Here is a 21,496-nt window from a genome sequence, read left to right as displayed (position 1 = left end):
TAGAGTTATGGTTAGGTAAGGGTTAGGGTAAGGGTTAGAGTTATGGTTAGGGTAAGGGTTAGAGTTATGGTTAGGGTAACGGTCAGGGTAAGGGTTAGAGTTATGTTAGGGTTAGGGTTAGGGTAAGGGTTGAGTTATGGTTAGGGTAGGGGTTAGGGTTAGGGTAAGGGTAAGGGTTAGGGTAAGGGTAAGGTTTAGGGTAAGGGTTAGGGTAAGGGTAAGGGTTAGAGTTATGGTTAGGGTAGGGGTTAGGGTAAGGGTAAGGGTTAGGGTTAGGGTTAGGGTTAGGGTAAGGGTTAGGGTTATGGTTATGGTTAGGGTAAGGGTTAGAGTTATGGTTAGGGTAGGGGTTAGGGTTATGGTTAGGTAAGGGTTAGAGTTATGGTTAGGGTAAGGGTTAGGGTTAGGGTAAGGGTAAGGGTTAGGGTAAGGGTTATGGTTAGGGTAAGGGTTAGAGTTATGGTTGGGGTAAGGGTTAGAGTTATGGTTAGGGTAAGGGTAAGGGTTAGGGTAGGGGTTAGGGTAAGGGTTATGGTTAGGGTAAGGGTTAGGGTAAGGGTTAGAGTTAGGGTTATGGTTAGGGTAAGGGTTATGGTTAGGGTAAGGGTTAGAGTTATGGTTAGGGTAAGGGTTAGGGTTATGGTTAGGGTAAGCATTATGGTTAGGGTAAGGGTTAGGGTTAGAGTTATGGTTAGAGTAAGGGTAAGGGTTAGGGTTAGAGTTATGGTTAGGGTTAGGTTAGAGTTATGGTTAGGGTAAGGGTTAGGGTAAGGGTTAGAGTTATGGTTAGGGTAAGGGTTAGAGTTATGGTTAGGGTAACGGTCAGGGTAAGGGTTAGAGTTATGTTAGGGTAAGGGTTAGGGTAAGGGTTGAGTTATGGTTAGGGTAAGGGTTAGGGTTAGGGTAGGGGTTAGGGTAAGGGTAAGGTTAGGGTTAGAGTTATGGTTAGGGTAAGGGTTAGGGTAAGGGTAAGAGTTAGGGTTATGGTTAGGGTAAGGGTTAGAGTTAGGGTTAGTGTAAGGGTAAGGGTTAGAGTTATGGTTAGGTTAAGGGTTAGGGTAAGAGTTAGGGTAAGGGTTAGAGTTATGGTTAGGGTAAGGGTTAGGGTAAGGGTTGGGGTAAGGGTTAGAGTAAGGGTTAGGGTAAGGGTTCGAGTTATGGTTAGGGTAAGGGTTAGGGTAGGGGTTAGGGTAAGGGTAAGGGTTAGGGTTAGAGTTATGGTTAGGGTAAGGGTTAGGGTAAGGGTAAGAGTTAGGGTTATGGTTAGGGTAAGGGTTAGAGTTAGGGTAAGGGTTAGAGTTATGGTTAGGTTAAGGGTTAGGGTAAGAGTTAGGGTAAGGGTTAGAGTTAGGGTTAGGGTAAGGGTTGGGGTAAGGGTTAGAGTAAGGGTTAGGGTAAGGGTTGAGTTATGGTTAGGGTAAGGGTTAGGGTAGGGGTTAGGGTAAGGGTAAGGTTAGGGTTAGAGTTATGGTTAGGGTAAGGGTTAGGGTAAGGGTAAGGGTAAGAGTTAGGGTTATGGTTAGGGTAAGGGTTAGAGTTAGGGTAAGGGTTAGAGTTATGGTTAGGTTAAGGGTTAGGGTAAGGGTTAGGGTAAGGGTTAGAGTTATGGTTAGGGTAAGGGTTAGGGTAAGGGTTAGAGTAAGGGTTATGGTTAGGGTTAGGGTAAGGGTTAGAGTTATGGTTAGGGTAAGGGTTAGGGTAAGGGTAAGGGTAAGGGTTAGAGTAAGGGTTAGGTTAAGGGTAAGGTTTAGGGTAAGGGTTAGGGTAAGGGTTAGGGTTAGGATCGCAAAATCTCCTGTGGGTCATGTACAGGAACCAGAACTGAGTCATTTACCTTTTGACTCACGTGACTCCCATATACGCTACTCACTTATATATTTATATATATATATATATATATATATATATATATATATATATATATATATATATATATATATATATATGATTGATGAAATGATGAAATGATTGAACTTTAGTAAAAGCTGGTGTATGTTGGCATGCTGGGGATCTGCTTATTGAAAATCAAACACTTTATATTGTTTCTGATCAAAGGAACAAAATAAAATGACTCCTTCATTTTGATGAACCAAGTCAGTAAAATGATCAGATCTTCCAATAACCAGTGAAAAGGAAATATTCTTCAGAAAACCAGGAGACTGTGGTCTGACACCTTTCTGAAACACTTAATGCTGGTTTTCCATCGAAAAATCAGTTGTCAATCAAATGCTTTGGCTATTCTTCTTGCAAGCAATAAAATAAATTACAAAGTGCTGATGAAGACTGTGTGTTTTACTGTAAAAGTGAGATCAGTTCCTTTTCCTTCAATGATCCCTGATATAAATAAAACAAATCTGATTGTTTCTGTAGATCAGAAATTAATAGATCCACCTCAGGGACGTTGTTGTTCTCCAGAGGTCCATTGAGATCGGAGCGCTGCTGTTTTCTTGGCTGCTCTGTACTGTTTGACACCTAGAGAGAGAGAGAGAGAGAGAGAGAGAGAGACAGAGAGAGAGAGACACAGAGAGACACAGAGAGAGAGAGAGAGAGAGAGAGAGAGAGAGAGAGAGAGAGAGAGAGAGAGAGAGAGAGAGAGAGAGAGAGAGAGAGATAAATGAATCAAGAAGAAGTTCCATTAAAACACTAGAGTTTCAGTGTGATTCCTCCAGGGATATAAACCCTCTAGAAACCAGAAAGCAATACAAAGCTTGTCAGATGACAAAAGATGAAGAATGGAAAAGATCAAAGGGAGAAGTGGGGAAAAAACAATTTGACAGTCCCCGCTAGAAAGCTCTTTGTGTCCTGGTCCTCAGTGGAATGGTCTGACCCAGATCACCCCCGAGTCATAGCTACAATCATTTCAGATCCACTATGTTACAAAATGAACACAACAAAAAGAACAAAAACTTCTTGATATATACACACAAACACACACACACACACACACACACACACACACACACACACACACACACACACAGGTCCTTCCTGAAGTTTGACTGTTGTCATGAACAGATGTGCTTGAACTGTATGAGCTGTGATAAAGGTCAGGTTATTGATGCGTGTGTGGTCACAATCTAACACAAACTAAGGGTATTGGAGCAGATCGAGGTGGGCAAGTACATGACAGAAAGGGATTGTGCTTCCAGGATCAGGAAACATTCCATTTGGAAGTGCAAAGCTCTCAATATAACACCACTAACTCATATTTGCTGGTAGAATTCTTAATAAAGGATCGGTCACATAGGAAAACAGAGCATTTGCAGATAAAAACGGAGGAGAAAGTAAATAAAAATAGTTTAGGAGAATGACTGAAAGAACATTGTAGATACTTTTTATGGACCAAAGCATTGCGACACCTGACCGTCCCAAACATTCCGCACAAACCTTAAAGCACACAATTGTACTTGGAGACCCAAACCTGTTAGATCATGACAATGCCCCTGTGCACAAAGCCAGCTATATAAAGATATGATGGTTTACATGAGTTGGATTAGATCTTGAGTGGCCTCCTAAACAGCACTGACCTCAACCCTACTGAATATCTTTGGGATCAATGTGAATACTGACTGCACCCCAGACCTTCTCTACATCACTTTACCTGTGGCTGAATGAGTATCAATCTCAAGAACCACACTCCAGAATCCAGTGGAGCATCTTCCCAGAAGAGTGGAGGATATTATAGCAGCAAACGAGGACTAAATGTGAATGATATGTTCAAAAAGCACATACCAATCTTGGGCTTAGGTGTCCATATATTGTTGTCCATGTGATGACTGTCCTATCAGTATGCTGTAAAGTCTCTGAATAATAAATAAAAATGTAAATATGTATTGTTTTTTTCTTGCATAAGGAAAATCTACCAAACAAGAATAAAAAAAATGACAGGCCTTTGATGTAAGTTGAAAATACTTCAATCACACTGGCTTTAACCTTCACAGGCAATCAGGTGGTATGATCTTATCATCAATGATCTTCTTTGTAGGAAAAATAGCATAATAATTATTGTAAACAGAAGTCCAGAAAGACTTTTCCTAAATGATGATTATTGTACTTTTGGAACACTTAATGCTACGTCTACACTAAACTTTCTTTCGGCTTCTCCCATTAGGGGCGCCACAGCGGCTCATCCGTATTCATGATCCGCATGTTTGATTTGGCACATGTTTTTACGCTGGATGTCCTTTCTAACACAACCCTCCCCATTTATCTGGGACCGGCACTAAGAGTGCACTGGCTTGTGCAGCTCTAATGGCTGGGGTTGGTTCCCTGACCGGGAATCGATCCCGGGCCACATCCTAACCACTAGAACCACCAGGGGACCTAAAGAACGACGAAGCTACGTCTTAACTAATCCAGATAAATTTGAAAATGGCATCTAAAACACTCCGAATCCACACTTTTGTTTTCAGTCGTAACCTGAAAGTTTCTGGTTCACGATAAAACGTCTAAAAACACTCATATCCCTGTAATGCGTGCGAGCTTCAGCCCACGTCGTTTCCACCTGTCGTTTATTTACTTTCCATCTTTTTAAAATTCTGTGGCAATGTTGAGAAAAAACAACATCACATGACAAAAAATTCGTCCACTTTATCCACTTTGGAGAGCGTTTTTAAAAAGCTAAGTTTTTATTCACAGAAAACGGTGTCTCAGGGTGGAGATGGACTTGTAGTGCAGAGTCTGTATAGTGTGGCAGCGAGTGTCGGGTCAAGCATCAACAATGCAGGAACTTCAGGGTCCTAAAACTTGCAAAGGTCAAATACCCATCCTCTTTGGTCAGCAGCTTGATGAATCCTGTTGGTGGTGGTTTCAGCCTCAAATTGGCCTCCCTGGATAAAGCTATCCATTTAGCAGAAGATCACCTGGCAGTAAAAACATTTGCACTAGAACACACACACACACACACAACTAGCATATACGTTCTGCACTTAAATGAGAGAACAGAACTCTCTCTCACCAGCAGGTGGCAGTAGTCTGTATTCGGCATCCAAACAGGGAAACCGGAAGAACTGAAACTGAACATGTAAAGCGAGCATCTTTTACACCTGCTGCGATCATTAATAACGGATCCTGTAGCTTTTTTCAATCATGTCTGCTAAACTGCAAATGGCAACGGCATCGTCAGCCCTTTTTCGTCTTCTTCATGTGGATGAAGAACGAAAGGATAAGGAGAAACCACACTAAATGGGGGAATTGTTGACACACCCCAAAAACAGTAAAGCCAGCCGACCTTTAAAAACCACATGACCTTGGCTGTCAGCTGACATGCATGAATCAGCAGATAATGTGATTATTCTAACCTGTAGATTATTTCTTCACAGTCTCATTCACACCAGGTTCTTCATACTTACACTGAAAAACCTGCACTCATGCCTGAACAGATATAAGGGCATTTAGCAGAACTGTTGTACTTATTTTCTTTGCATGATGTTCAACGGTCGGTGTCTGACTACATTTTCACTCTGAGGTTTATATTTTGTACAGAAGTCCTAAGAGGACATGCATTTTAGTGTTTTGTTCTTGTGTGTATTCTCGTTATCTGGATTTAATTTTTCAGGATGCTGTTTTAATGCTGCCTCTAGAACATGTTCTTATGCTGAATACCCAGTAAAATTAATTACTGATCACAAAGAAACAATGTTTCTTAAGTCGTAATCACAAGAATACAAGAAAGAAAGAAATATCATAATGCATGACCTCTTAGGACTTGTGTAATTTTGGGCAGTGTACATACACTTAAACCATAGAATGTCTTTAGTGGCTGATATCAAATATAGAAACATGACTGATTAATTTATTTATCTTTAGTAAGTAAAATCTACTATGGTCGAGGTTGCAGTGGACTCCCATTCTTACCTGTTCCCTGCGCTGCTCCTGTGCCCATCTCCTCCTCTCCTCTGGGGTGTGCAAGTGCCCTTTTGAGCTTCTCTGGGGCTGTGGGTTGTGCCCTGCAGAGGGAATGTTGAGGGTTTTGGGTCTGCCGTCATGCCGGTGTGGTGGAGGGTAAGGTGCTTGTTCGACTTTGGGCTCAGCTTCAGCTTGGTAATGCCTTGGTACCGGTGTCATCTCCTCCGGGCTCTGATCAGTCCCACTGCTCAGGCTGCCCATGCTCATGCTCATTTTAATCTCAGCCACAATCTGATCAATGTCTTCCTCTGTCTCTTCACCAGTTTCCCCCTCTACGCACTTGTGGCCCGCATACATGGAGTTCCCATTGTCTTCTGGGGCATAGTAGTCCCCTGTGTACGCCTCTTGGTCTTGTTCCTCCTCAGGTCCTTCCTCTTCATTAGCACAATACTCCTCACTCTCCTCATCCTCCTCTTCTTGTTCTTGGCTTCTAGGAAGAGCTTGGTCCTGGTGATGGTACTGATGGTGTGGATGGTGATCGAGGACTGGTTCAGGTCTTCCGTCATATATTTGCTGGTCAGAGTCCTGCTCTAGAACTTCACATCGCACCTCGCCCTGACCCTCCACCCATTCCTCCACTGCTTCCTGGCACTCGTCTGTGTCTGGGGGTGGCTTAGCATGCCCATATCTGCCCTGATTGCAGTCCATCCCCTCTAGGTAACTGTCATCCTCGGGACAGTAACGAATGTAGTATGTCACTCCTTCATCTTCTTCAGGTAGCCCTTCATCATAGTCCTCTTCATCCTCAGATGTATTGTTCACATAATCCGAGCTTGAGTCTCCATCAAGGCTGTCTGGATGGCCATGGTAGTTAACGTGGGTGTGATCTGGGGTGGCAGGATGGCTGCTAGGCAGGTCCACCTCCTCCTGGTCACAGTAAGGGGGTACGGGGGTTTCAGAATCTTGCTGTTCTTCACATTCTTTGCTGGGATAAGGGGCAGGGCAGGGGCATGGTGCTGGAGCATGGAGCTCTGCTGAAGCCATGCTGCTGCTGCTGGCCCCAGGCCTTTTTCTCTGAGCCATAGAAAGAGAGAGACGCTCACTGGCTGTCCATCGCTGAGGAGCTTCAGTCCTGAGACAGAAAAGAAGAGACATTGCAATAAATGGGTTTTTCTCATGCAGAAAAAACTCTGTCCTTGTGCTAACAAACGATATAGACCACTTACTGTAATGTTAAATTGCTTTGGGTAGGCTGTACTTTATTTGACCCTCAAGGTTTTAAGTGTATTAAACACCAACTCTTACTCTAAGCTACCAGACACATGAAGTCTTTAGATTTTATTGAACTGTTAGCATCACTGAATCTTCCACCCAGAGATCATGCCTAATGTACTCTTCTGGACCATAAATAGCTGTCGCATCACTGTGATTCAAGCTCGTAATTTCCTTAACAACACATGTGCCACCCGGGGGTCTTTAGAAGAGGTCCTTTGCCGAGAGCGTGTTTATCTGCATTGGGGAAAGTGGCAGCTTAGTGGTTAAGGCTCTGGGTTATTAATTGGAAGGCTGGAGGTTCAAACCCCAGTATTGAAAAGCTGCCACTCTTTAGGCCCTTAAGCAAGGCCTTTAACCCTTTGTGCATCAGGGGTGCTGTATCATGGCTGACCCTGTGCTCTGACCTCAGATATGTGAAGAAAGAATTTCACTGTGCTGTAATGTATATGTGACGAATAAAATGCACTTTTGCCTTCATCATAGATACTGAGGACAAGTCCGAGTTAAATAATTTCCAATTCAGGGCCCTGTTTAGAAAATTCTGCTGCCCCAGTCACAAAGGCCGAATGAGGACAGAACAAACAACACACAACCAAATGCTTAGACAAGTACAGACAATAACAAATGAGACCAAATTACACCCATAGACTCAAGCTCTGTTGAATCCCATCGATCCTCTCAGCCGAGCAGCAATGCCTCAATCCAACACGGTAGGAAGCTGGACCACTTTAACTGCTCAGTGCCTGATCACTTACTGTTATTGACCTGGACAGCTCTTTATTTACGAGGTGCACGTGGTATCTGGCTTGTCCAAAGCACTGGGGCCTGGACACCATCCTACATGGGCATTCAGTCTGTATAAAGAGCATTTATTTTTCGCCTGAACAGCCTGGAATAGCCTACATATGCAAGTAGGCAAGTCATCAATGCATATAATCAATACTTCTCCTCCTTTCGGCTGTTCCCGTTAGGAGTCTCCACAGCGGATCATCCGTCTCCATACCGCCACATCTACTTCTTTCTGCATGCATGTCTTCCCACCATTTCTGGCTTTTTTACACCTTGGTGAGATTCCTATTGTCCCCCACCCAGTGGGATCCGCTTTCCCACCACAATGCTCCACCCACAAACCATACCAATCATTCACAACCTGCCATAAAATAAAAAAGTTAAAAACATTTAATAATCATTGCAAAATTCCCTGTATTTGAGTATGTAAACAATAATCTATTTTAGACTATAGCAGAAAAACAGATAAATTATTTAAATGAGCAAGGGCGAGGGCAGCGACGCTGCAGGGGGCGCTCACTGGTACCCCCAGCTGGTTGAGCTCTAGGCAACCGCCTACTTTGTCTATGCCTAGAAATGGTGCCGCCTTACCACATCCATAATCCTCCTCCTTTACCATCCTCTTTTCCTCCTTCCTGGTGTCTCCATCCTCAGCATTCTTCGACTGATATACCCCATGTCTCTTCTCTGTACATGTCCAAACCATCTCAATCACACCTCCCTCACCTTGTCCCAAAATACACTTTTTCCCTTAATAAACTCGTTTCTAATCCTGTTTCTAAATCCTCGTCACTCCTGATGAACATCACAGCATCTTCAACTCTTTCTGTCAATGCCACTGTCTGTAAACCATACAACATCGCAGGTCACCACAGTCTTAAAACTTTCCATTTAACTGCATACGATCAATTCAGTCAACACACTCACTTGTGTACCAGAGGGTGACGGATATGCGTGTGGTGTTATCAGGGTTTGGTGGTTTAATGGTTAAGGAAGAGAACGACACGGCCAGAGAGGCAGAATTCATCCTGTATTCCACTTGGAAAGGGAGTGGCAGTGATTAATTCTGAGTCTCACACACACACACACACACACACACACACACACACACACACACACACACACACACACACCCCATCACTGCCAGCAGCCTCTCAGAGGGGCTTTTGTTACTGCTTTTCACTATTTCTCTTTCTCTCTCTCTATCAGCCATTATGATGCCTTCCATCACCAGACATTACAGCTCATAATCAACCAAAGAAGCATGAACTTAGTTAGGACAGGCAACCTCACCTCTCCCAACACACACACACACACACACACACACACACACAAAACCCAGATTTACACACCAGCACTCGTATTCCTCGTATCACCTCTCACAGCATGTCACCACTCTTAGATCACATTCTGTACACACCTCGACAAAAGCGCTCTTCGGGGAAATCACACCTCTGAAGCTGGTGTTTCAATCAGCTGCTGTGAGGCACCAGTCAGCACCACGGCACCTACAAATCACGCCAGTGAATGAGTCTCCTCTGTCCCACCTCGTTTCCTCTGTTTATCGCAACACAACCAATGTGCAAAGATCTAAGCAGCAGTGGACAAATGATTGACCGTGATGGCCTGAAGCCTCCCCCCATTTTCCTTCTACTCCATATTACATCCCTCCTACTCGAAGAGCCCTGGCCAATCCGATCTCTGAATGGCATCACTAAAAGCTAAACACCGCCCCCTGGGGACCCATGACCCTTTGCCTCTTTGTACAACCCTGAATACATTAGCCACGCCTTTTCTGCAGCTTTGTCTAAAGATTCAGATATGATATATTGTTGCTCATCAGAGAAGAAACAATATAACATGCAATATCCATGTTACTCATTTTTCAGTAGCAAGAAATAGCCTTTGGAAGACATTGTTTTGAGGCATTTTTATATCAATCAAATGATTTTATCCGTGTAAATGAGAGATTCAGAGAGATTCAGATAGTCGCAGCGGTGCATCGGCATAGAAGTTAACGATGTGATGCATCGATTTAAAAAAGGGTGTATAGTATACAATTTGTATCTCGATGCATCATTTTTAATAAATTTGCATCGGTAGAAATGTTTTTTATTCATATATAGTTATTAGTAGATGTGCTCTGAAAATGAACTAGCCACCATTTTGAATTGCAAAGCATTCAATTTATTCTATCGCATCGTATCGCATTAAATCGCATGGTGTTAAATTGAATGTAAATCGGATCGCACTGCATCATAATGAGGGAATCGTATCGAATCGCATCAGCGGCTGCTTCATGTGTAACTTTAATATATCGTATCATTGGCTATGCATCGAGACGCGAATCGCATCCGCCTCGGTTATGGAGACGCACATCACTACTGTGAATACATGCTGACTGATTGATATTCTGTACCTACGTATGCTTTATGCCCAATATTCCAGTCTGGTCCTTCAACCGAAAAACATTGGCCCGATGAGAATTCGCCAGATTGATGATGCGTACATTCTTACGGCTTTTTTTTTATTATTGAATTCGAATACATTACCATATCAATTGACTCTAAGGGCACATGCATAAAAAATCAATTCCACCTGCTCTGTAAAACCAGGATCGCATCCTGACGTCAATTCAAAACGAAACACAGAGAAGACCGAAATGAATGGAGGATAAAATTCATACTTGCATATACTATATATCGCTATACACTAGCGAGTAAATGATAGATGTATGATGATGCACACTTTATAAGCAATAAGACAATATGAACATGTCATGAGGACGTATGAAGGTTATTAGGCAAACATGAAAGAATAGATTTAATTATTAATGCAATTAAGCAGATTACCTACTGAGTGAACATGATCTCGTAATAAGTACTGAGACACCTGACTTTCTCTGCCATATGTGGTTCTTCCCCAGTTGAGTAGGATGTCTTTGGATGCAGGAGAATGAACTTTTCACTTCACTAAAACTACAAGACCCAAACCGGTTCCAGCATGACGATGCCCCTGTGCACAAAGCCAGCTCCAGGAAGATCTGCTTTACATGGTTTGGAGTGGAAGATCTCCTGTTACAGAGCTCTACTGAACAAATAATGTGAATGCTGACTGCACCCCAGGCCTCCTCACCTTCTCACCTACATCACCCTTGTGTTTCTGAATGAGCACAAATCTCTAAAATCTATTGGAACTTCTTCCTAGAAGAGTAAATGGGGACTAAATGTGAAACAGGAGGTTTAAATAGCACATTCCAAGCTTATGGTCAGGTGCCCACAAACCCCAAACTGCAGTCTGTGTTGATGGAACACATAATAAAAGGTGTTGTGTTCTCATGAAACTGGTTAAATCAGCAAATAGCACTCTTTAAATATCTTCACTTGTGGTGTAACCAAGCAGACCCCAAACTTTTTTGCTCCATGGACCGGTTTAATGGCGGACAATATTTTCTCGGACCGGTCTTTAATTTGTTGTGGATAAATACAACAAAATAAAATCATACGACCATAAAAACTGGTATTTTCTAAATCTAATAATAAACGTGAATCCATGTGTGTTGATTTTTGTTCATTTTGCTCTCTTGGGGGTTTGAATTTAGCGGCAATGTATTATACGTTAGCGGCCGGAGCTCCTTTAAGAAGGTAGTGGATGGAGGTAAGTCATGTGACCGGAGCTCCTTTAAGATGGTAGCCGATGGAGGTAAGTCATGTGACCGGAGCTCCTTTAAGAAGGTAGTGGATGGAGGTAAGTCATGTGACCAGAGCTCCTTTAAGATGGTAGCGGATGGAGGTAAGTCATGTGACCAGAGCTCCTTTAAGAAGGTAGCGGATGGAAGTAAGTCATGTGAGCGGAGCTCCTTTAAGAAGGTAGTGGATGGAGGTAAGTCATGTGACCGGAGCTCCTTTAAGAAGGTAGTGGATGGAGGTAGTCATGTGACCGGAGCTCCTTTAAGAAGGTAGTGGATGGAGGTAGTCATGTGACCGAGGCATCATGACCTGCATCAAGAGTGAGTCATAGACAGATGTGGAGGAGAAAATCTGGTCATTTTCCACAAAGGCCCGGGGGTTGGGGACCAGTGGTGTAACCGATTATTTATTCTGAGATACATTTTTTTAATACATTGTAAATATTTTTTTTATTAAATTAATCGATTCTAGTAAACTACAGTTTTAATAATTAATATTAATTCTAACTGCATTTAAAAGGGTTTTGGAATAAATTGCTGGACATTTAGACTATTGATGGCATTATACTTTAAAAAAATGCTTTTAGTTCATAAATAAAAGGTGTGTTTATCTTTATTGCTGCTAAGCAGTTATGAAGTTATGAAGACTTGCTCAGGGACACAGGAGCAGCAGCTTGGTGTGGGTGGGATTTTAAAACCATGACCTTCAGACCCACAGTCCAATGCTTTAACCACAAAACTATTACCTTCACTGCAAGTCATAGAATAGAAACCTCTGGATTTTATATATGAGTTCACCAAGAGTCTTTTTATACTTCTGCCATGGCAAGAAAAATCGTCAAACCAACAACCACTTAGAAAATATACGATAATTGACTCTGAGCCCAAAGTCATTCCAGGGTGAATACTATAAACTCCTCTCTTCCTCAGGTTCATTGTGTTTGGATGCACACAGATAATGAGTTTAGATTACTGACAGTCTCTTGCAGCTAATTAGAGACCAGCAGAGACTCAGGACATCATCAAAGGTACCTTTAACGTCATCGGACAAAGGAGAACAAGGATTTGGTCCAGCAGCTCAGTGGTAGAGGCACTGGTCTTTGGATTGGAAGGTTGGTAGTTCAAATCCCAGCTCCAACAAGCTGCCACTGTTGGGCCCCTGAGCAAGGCCCTTAACCCTCAACTGCTCTGGGTAAAAGCTTCTGCCAAATGTCGTAAACGTAAGCAGAAAGTAATTGTGCCTTGACTAGACAACCGTCTTAAAGACATGACTTCAATGCTGAAGTTTTCTGTTTTATAGCAAAATCTACACTCTGTGAACATTGTAGGTGGCTTTGGAAATGATCTCAGGACTATTTATATGCTCAAAACAAATGCTCTCAGTGTAATGTGTGAATGTGGGAGGTGCAGGACTTTATGTTGTAGTCTGCAGGAAATCAAAAGAGGAACAAGAAATGAAAGGCGGAAAAGGGCAGTGCTTAATAATTATAAGCGATTAAAACATATGCAATTGAAAGAGATGAAGGATTTCATAAGACAAACTTCTCCTAGATGTGAAGCAACATGTGAGGCGTAAAAAAGAAACACTCGTGGCCAAAAAAACTGCTGTGGAGCAACCGGTCTCTGAACAAGGACCAAGCAAGAGTGACTTCAGGAGCACAAAGTGACAGATTCACCTGCACATCAACTCCATTGCACCTCCGTGGAGATCTTCAGGAGCACCACATTTTCTTGGTGTTTGTTCATGTGGCAGAGAACCTCACCTTGCCCATTAACACCAGCTCCATAGCCATGGAAGCCCAGCAGCATCTCTGATTTATTAGAAGGCTTCCACCTCTCATGCACACCATGTTCTATAGAGAACATATCAATCACCTGACTCGACTTCTGAATGTGTCACAGTCTTTTAATGCAGAATAAACAGCAGTTTAAAAGGTGTGTGTGTGTGTGTGTGTGTGTGTGTGTGTGTGTGTTCAACAAATGATATGGCAAGAGCACGAAGCAGAGGACTGTAAAAGACAACAACGACCGCAAACGACAAGCTTGAGACAAACAGTGTGGTCTGAGATCAGACTTTATATGAATGTAATTAGCCAGAAATCATAAAAGTGCAGTGTAGTGGCTGATTAAAAACATAGTCCGTGTAGTCCATTTCCACAGTCGTGACTAAAAGACAGTCTATAAATGATAATGGCTGGTGAAAAATAGATGTTTCTGACATCAGTACTCCTAAATTACATAATCGTTCAACAACCTGGTGTAGACCAGCAGCTCTGCTAAAAATACACGCCCCAACTCAAAACAGAGCTTTTGTTAGAACTAAAATAGAAAAAAAAAACAGGTGCATTTAAAATATCACTGGATTTTCCAGCACAAGGCAGTTACATATACGCCTCATTTATCCACTGTATCCAAACCTATCAGTAGAAACATCTAAAAATGTACATTTACATTTGTCGCATTAGGCAGACGCCCTTATCCAGAGCGACTGATAACTGAGTAGGGAAGGGCCTTTCACAAGGGCCCGGCAGTGACCTTCCGATCCCAAGTCCAAAGCCTTAACCACTGAGCTCCCACCTCAACATAGAGAATATAAAAGCAAACACACCAGCAGCATGGCTAATAAAGCCGAAACCCCCTGAACAAGCGCCATCTAAAACCCGAGGACGTTTATTTTTACAACAGATCATAAAATCCCAGCTAGAGTGTCCTGAAATGATCCAGAAGAGATCATTAAGGCAACCAATTAACCTCAAGCCGGCCTCCAGAAGAGCCAGGTTACTTGATTGGGGCAAAAAATGAACAGTTAGGATAAAAAGAGAATACAAACCTGGATGAGGAGATGGAAAGGGGGCAAGAAGCTGGAGTGTCTTTGGTCATTTTCCAGAGGAGATAACAGAGAAAGAAGATGAACGTTCTTCACTAGGATTATCAAGAGCAAGAGCCATACCATCATGGGGGAATAGGTCTCCTATAACAAGTACAAAGAGACCAATTCTGAGAATAATAGGCATAAAGAGGCCACACCTACTTTACTAGAACTGAAAGGTATAAGGAAGCCACGCCTCCTTATTAGGTCTGGCAGGTACAAAGAAGCCACACCTACTTTACGAGACACTGACAGGTATGAAGAAGCCACGCCTACATTATTAGGACTTGCAGGTACAGAGAAGCCACACCTACTTTACTAGACACTGACAGGTATGAAGAAACCACGCCTACTTTACTAGAGAACTGACAGGTTTTAAAGAAACCACGCCTACTTTAATGGAATTGGTAGACACAAAGAGACCACACCTCCTCACTATTATTGATAGGTACAAAGAAGCCACGCCTCCTTTAATTAGACTGAAAGACTTGAGGAGATTAGGGAACAGTCTTTTCAACAACACCTGCATACACACTCCAAAAAACAGAGTTTAAATCATGTAGTTCCAAATAGTCGCAGGTTCATAAACACATTGAGCAAGAAACAAATATTTACTCTGATTCTTTGATCCTTTACACCTGAAATCATTCCACATTTATTCCCAGAGCACCGTTTAAAAACCTCGAGCTCCAGCAGGAGAAACTGTGATTTGCAGCTTATTTCCAGGGGCACACGTTCGTTCATCAGCGTACTGAAAGCCTGCTGTATTAAAGCCCTGCACTGTGATGCATCATTTCAATGTAATGGCCACAGAAGGCATAAAAATTCTGGTGGATTTACAGCCTCTTTGATCTCGCGCTGGAGTGACGAATGAAAATGTGGCACTGCAGCGAGGCAGAGAAAACATTGCTGCAATCAGAAGCTGCTCCTCGAGGCTCTGGAAAAGAGCGAGGAGCTACAGCTAACTAGGCATCATGCACTACCAGACGGATTACTCCAAGCTCGAGGGCTCAATTTCTGCATTGTACCTGGTAGATGTAAGACATCATGGTCCTGGCTCTTCCACGAGCTCACTCGCATCTAACAAAAGGAAGATTCTCCACAAGGGGACACTATTTATCATTGTTGCTACAAAGAAGCCACGCCTCCTGTACTAGAACTGAAAGGTACAAAGAAGCCACACCTCCTTTAGTAGAACAGACAGGTACAAAGAAGCCACGCCTCCTTTACTAGAACTCACAGGTACAAAGAAGCCACACCCCCTTTACTAGAACTCATGGGTACAAATAAGCCACACCCCCTTTACTAGAACTCACAGGTACAAATAAGCCACACCCCCTTTGCTAGAACTCACAGGTACAAAGAAGCCACACCCCCTCTACTAGAACTTACAGGTACAAAGAAGCCACACCTCCTTTACTAGAACTCACAGGTACACAGAAGCCACACCCCCTCTACTAGAACTCACAGGTACAAAGAAGCCACTCCTCGTTTAGTAGAACAGACAGGTACAAAGAAGCCACACCCCTTTTACTAGAACTCACAGGTACAATGAAGCCACACCCCCTTTACTAGAACTCACAGGTACAATGAAGCCACAGCTCCTGACTCATGATTTAAGTGCCACAGAATGTACATCTCTGGAGGATAAAAACCACCAATGACCCTGTTGCTGAACTCTGATATAGACATGAGAGATGTTCGTTTGGCCAGGAGAAGGTGCTTGCAAAGATTTTTGAGGATATGTGTAACCATTTGAATGCATCAGGATCATTAAGAAATTTCGAGATGTGTATTTAAATAAAAACACTTTTAGCAGCAGGAGGTCACACACTTCTGGGATAAATCAGACATAAATATGCAATTAAGATCCTGCAGGACCTACAGAAGAAGGTGAGATGTTTTTACAAAGCTCTCAAAACAATGAAGAGACACGTGTTGTCAGGGATACGAGACTTCATTCTTCTCCGCAATCAAGGAACAAGGTCAAGGTGCAGGCCAATGATCTGATGCTCAGCAAACAATAATTAACTGGCAAGAAGCCAGAATGTGTCTCTGTTTTGCTCTTATAATGAGCTCCACTCTTCTGTGAAGATGTTCCACTAGATTTTAAAGATTTGTGCTCATTTAGCTACAAGTGTGTTAGTAGAGTCAGGCACTGGTGTAGGTGAGGAGGTAAGAAGGATGTTAGGGGCCATTCTGTATCTTCTCTGCTGTTTCCAATGCACACACACACACACACACACACACACACACACACACACACACACACACACACACTAAATGATAGAATAGAGATCTATTTCCTTTAATATCGTTGATATTGATTAAGCTGCCGACGTGAATGCATTTTATTAGCCTTCTATATAAGGCAGTAATCAAAATAACTGGTTTTCCTCGTTAGGTTTCACCACAGACGTCAAGATCGATTCAGTTCTGCCCAAACGCACTCTGTTTTCATTACAGGTATCACGATGAAGATGACGTACAGTAAGTGGAGACATGGCCAGGAGTCTTAAAGAATACTGCTCAGTATGATGTAGTTAATAATTTAACACATACCAGTACATCATTTAGCAAAACAGAGCAATTTACAGTACCACACTTTATATAAACTATACAGTATATATATTTCTGTGGCAGCGGCCGCATGGACAAGTGACGGGTCACGAGCGGAGGGCGGAGCCACATGAAATGAGCGGTGAGGAGCACACCTCCGCGCTGTGTATCAGTGTTTCAATGCCGATAGAAAGAAGAGAGACAAGAGCTGAAATCGGGCCTTGAAACACCAAACACGTGACAACTGAGCTGTTGCGTACATCCTGGCAGCGCTGCTACTTTGCCTGCTGCAGAAAACTTTACATATTTTACTATTTTGTCGTATCATCATTATAAGTTTGAAAAACCGGACCCTCGTAACTCATCGTAATTTAATACAAACCTGAAATTTGGTCATTTTTAGCTTCGGACTCTATAAACGACATCATCATTCATAATACTTATTATAGAGTCTGTACATAGACACACACACACACACACACACACACACACAGTAATAACAAGGCTTTCAGGCACAAGAGTGTTCCCAGCTTTGTATGTGCATTTAATTAAGGACTTTTCTGCCAAGTCTATGAAAGCAGCTCGCAGCGGATCTGAGCAGCAGCACAATCGTGTCCGTTTTCAACAAGCAGATGCTGAAGGCTTTCGCCGCTCGCTTATGAATTAGAAGGAAGTCGAACCGGGAGACATATTACACTGCAGAAACTTGTTAAATAAACAACAAAGCTTCCACGAAACGCCTCGACCTTCGCCGACTCGATGTCTGTCGCAGCAGACAAAAAAAACGGTGGAACCGAGCAACGAGGATTTCACGGCAAGAACGTCGTAGAAGAAGCCCCTGACAGGGGCAATTGTGCTACAAATGGAATATGTTTTATCCAGAAGCTGTTTTTGCTACTGGCTGTAAAATATAAACTTCTGTAATATTCAATAATCCTCACTTTAATTTAATTTCAGTGTTTAGATGATGATGATGTTCATTTCCTGCTCATAAAACGGACCCCTGGGGGGAAAGCAGTCCATCAGCAATCCTGCAAACACAGTCTGTGTGAACATGAAGTCGTGCAGATGGTTTGGATGTCCGCCAGACTCTGCCTGGAACAATGTGTCTCTCGGACCGGTCCCCAGCTTCTCCAAAAACATCTGAGCAAAAGCGGCAGCTGCGAGATAATGAAGGTATAAACGTATGTAACGTAACATTCGATGCTGAAACGTTGAATGATTGCCACAGCTGGATGTTGTGCTTTTCTAATCGACCACCATGAGAGCAAACATTACAGTGTAAGATGAAGGTATCGGAAAACGTTTTGACTTCTAGCTGACGGAAGCAGAACATGCTTTGCAAAGAAGTCGTAAGGGCTTCATCTCTCAATTAAGTTTTGCACTATGCATAATATTTGCGCTAATTGTTGACAGGCGTTCTCATTACTGCTGCCTAGACTGGAGAAAAAGGCAGAAGGATGAAGCTCCCAGGCACAGATGACAACTAATCAGCACTTGTCCTTGATGTTGTGAACAGCACCATCGAATTTCACACACTAAGAGGTTTAGGAAACCACAGAGGGATGCAAAGACACTGCAGCACATGGGAATGTGACCTGCATACACTTACAGGCAGTCAATGTGTGGGAGTGTACAGAGTGTTGAAGTATATATATATATATATATATACAGTGGGGACACTGCTGAATGTAAATAAAAACAGAACGCAATGATTTGCAAATCTCATTAATCAATATACTGTTTACAATAAAACAGAAAAAATCATCAAATGTTTAAACAGAATTTATACCATTTTAAAGGAAAAAAAGATCATTTAGACTTTCATGGCTGCAACACGTCTCAAAAAAGGTTTTTTGACTGGGCCGTGTTTCCTACTGTGTAGCATCACGTCATCTGGGAACTGAGAAGACCAGTTGCTGAAGTTTTGACAGAGGAATATTGTCCCATATGTTTCTGATACAGGATTCTATCTGCTCAACAGTTCTTTTTGTTTCATGATGCTCCAAATGTTTTCAAATGATGAAAGGTCTAGACTGCAGGCAGGTCAGTTCTGCACCCGGACTCTTCTACTAAGACGTCATGCGAGTCTAATAGATGCCGTGTCTTTACTCAAATGTAAGTCCATCCCCAAAATAGCGTTTACTGACTGAAAGCATTTGTTTCTCTAAACCTGAATATATATCATTCAGCCCTGATGAAACCTTTCCAAATGTGCAAGCTGGCCATTCCACAGGCACTAATGTTCTCCCATACCATCAGAGATGCAGCTTTCAGAACTGAGCACTGATAACAAGCCAGATGGTCCCTCTCCTCTTTAGTCTGGAGGATATGGTGTCAAAAAGAAAGTAACATGTACAGAAGAACATTTTAAATGAGCTTAGTCTTAGAGAGGATTGTGGCGTTTCTGGATCATGTTCATGCATGCCTTCTTCTCTGCATGAAAGAGATTCAACCTGCATTTGTGGATTATGAAGTAAACTGTGTACAAAGACAATGAATTCTGGAGGTGTTAATGATCCCATGCAGTGACTTCTATTACAGGATCATGACTGTTTTAAATGCAGTGAGACCCCAAAAATCACAGCCATCCAATACTGATTTTTGCTCTTGTCCCTCGTGCACAGAGATTTCTCCAGGTTCTTTCAAATTTTTGATGATATTATGTTCTGTAAATGAAGCGATGTTCAACAGTTTTGCAATTTGACATTGAGGAGCATTATTCAACATTACTGAAATTGTTCCACAGTTTATAGAAGCAGTCTTTCACAGACTGGTGAAGCTCCGCCCATCTTTACTTTAGAGAGACTCTGCATCTCTAAGATACACTATTTATACCCAACATCTTACTGATCTGCTGTCAATTAACCTCATTAGTTACTGAATGTTTCTCCAACTGTTTTATTTTAATGACATTTACTTTTTCCAGACTTTTGTTGCCCCGTCCCAACTTTTTTAAGACGTGTTGCAGCAAATTAAAAAATATCTTATTTTACCCTTAAATTCATACATTTCCTTATTTTAAACATTTGATATTTTCTATTTTCGATTGTTTTATATATATTAAACTACTGCAAGGTGATGCACCTGACCGCTCTTTGTCAATTCCTACCAGCCGACGTTCCATCGTCATACGGCAAGCGACAAACTTCTGATCTCCTGATGACAGGACTGTAGCATCTCAACTGAGACAATTCAATATCAGGCACTAGATCAGCTAATCTATTTCAGCCCTGTCGTCATACCAGTCCAGGTGAGGCATTTTTCTGAAGGGTTTAGTAGTCTTCTGTTATTTTTACTATTATCCATTTTAAATAACTTATAAATAATTTATTCTTCAGCTCCAGAAATATCAAATAAAAACATTTTTCATGTTGCTCCTGTTTCTCTATAAACAGTAGGAGAAACGACTCGACAATACAAAGTGCTGTATGGTGAATACTGATCATCCGAGCAGAAAGTAGGCTACATCCCAAACGGCTTCCTACTCCCTACATAGTGCTGTCCATGCCCTATCTAGTGCACTGTGTGGCCTGTAAGAAGCTATTTTGGATTTGATTTGGTAGCTAGCTCCCCTGAAGGTTAGCTAATCTGGATTGTTCATTTTAAATGTGATTCGACTCTCTGGGTTTTGTCCTTAGTCTTCAATATTTTTCTTTTAATGCCAATAACAGCAAGAAGCTTGATGTACTTGAGGACGTCCCCAAAGGCTGTTCTGGACACGCTCCGAATCTCTGGAAATTAGAATGACTACAGTGATGAGCTTCCCAGGTTTATTCAACTTCCTCAGACATCCAGAATTAATTCCCCAAAGCTTCAACCAATCACAAAGTAATCACAGGAAGACAGAGAGAGAGAGAGAGAGAGAGAGAGAGAGAGAGAGAGAGACTGAGAAAGAGAGTGAGAGAGAGAGAGAGACTGAGAGAGAGAGAGAGACTGACAAAGAGAGAGAGCGAGAGACTGAGAGAGAGAGAGAGAGAGAGAGACTGAGAGAGAGAGTGAGAGACTGAGAGAGAGAGTGAGAGAGACTGAGAGAAAGAGAGAGAGAGAGAGAGAGAGAGAGAGAGAGAGACTGAGAGAGAGAGAGAGCAAGAGAGAGAGAGACTGAGAGAGAGAGAGAGAGACTGAGAAAGAGAGAGAGACTGAGAAAGAGAGAGAGACTGAGAAAGAGAGAGAGAGAGAGAGAGACCAAAAGAAAAAAATGAGAGAGAGAGAGAGAGAGAGAGAGCGAGAGAGAGAGACTGAGAGAGAGACTGAGAGAGAGAGACTTAGAAAAGAGAGAGAGACTGAGAAAGAGAGAGACTGAGAAAGAGAGAGAGAGAGAGACCAAAAGAAAAAAATGAGAGAGAGAGAGAGATTTGAATGCTTTATTTTTCTTGCTCAAACGCTCCTCACCTCACCTCCCTCACACGCTCAACTCCTCACCTCCCTCACCTCCTCCTCACCTCCTCACGCTCACCTCCTCACAC

At 42.4% G+C, this 21,496-nt stretch overlaps 1 protein-coding gene across 3 annotated transcripts in view; it reads right to left on the bottom strand.

Annotated features, from left to right (window-relative positions):
• The window catches only part of apba2b (amyloid beta (A4) precursor protein-binding, family A, member 2b), a 113,617-nt gene that overhangs the window by 36,081 nt on the left and 56,040 nt on the right, over nt 1–21,496 (bottom strand). For 2 of the 3 annotated variants that reach the window (XM_046840569.1, XM_046840571.1), the window contains exons 3-4: nt 5,857–6,979; nt 2,392–2,472 (exon numbers count right to left, since the gene is read on the bottom strand). In XM_046840569.1, coding sequence (XP_046696525.1) covers nt 2,392–2,472; nt 5,857–6,930 — 1,155 coding nt within the window. In that variant the 5' untranslated portion in view covers nt 6,931–6,979. Of the gene's footprint in view, nt 1–2,391; nt 2,473–5,856; nt 6,980–9,331; nt 9,530–21,496 lie in introns of those variants that run through there. The other variant, XM_046840570.1, reaches the window with a different exon arrangement.

This window comes from Silurus meridionalis, chromosome 26 (assembly GCF_014805685.1).
Source record: "Silurus meridionalis isolate SWU-2019-XX chromosome 26, ASM1480568v1, whole genome shotgun sequence".
Lineage (NCBI taxonomy): Eukaryota > Metazoa > Chordata > Actinopteri > Siluriformes > Siluridae > Silurus > Silurus meridionalis.
This window is presented reverse-complemented; position numbering and strand designations above follow the sequence as displayed.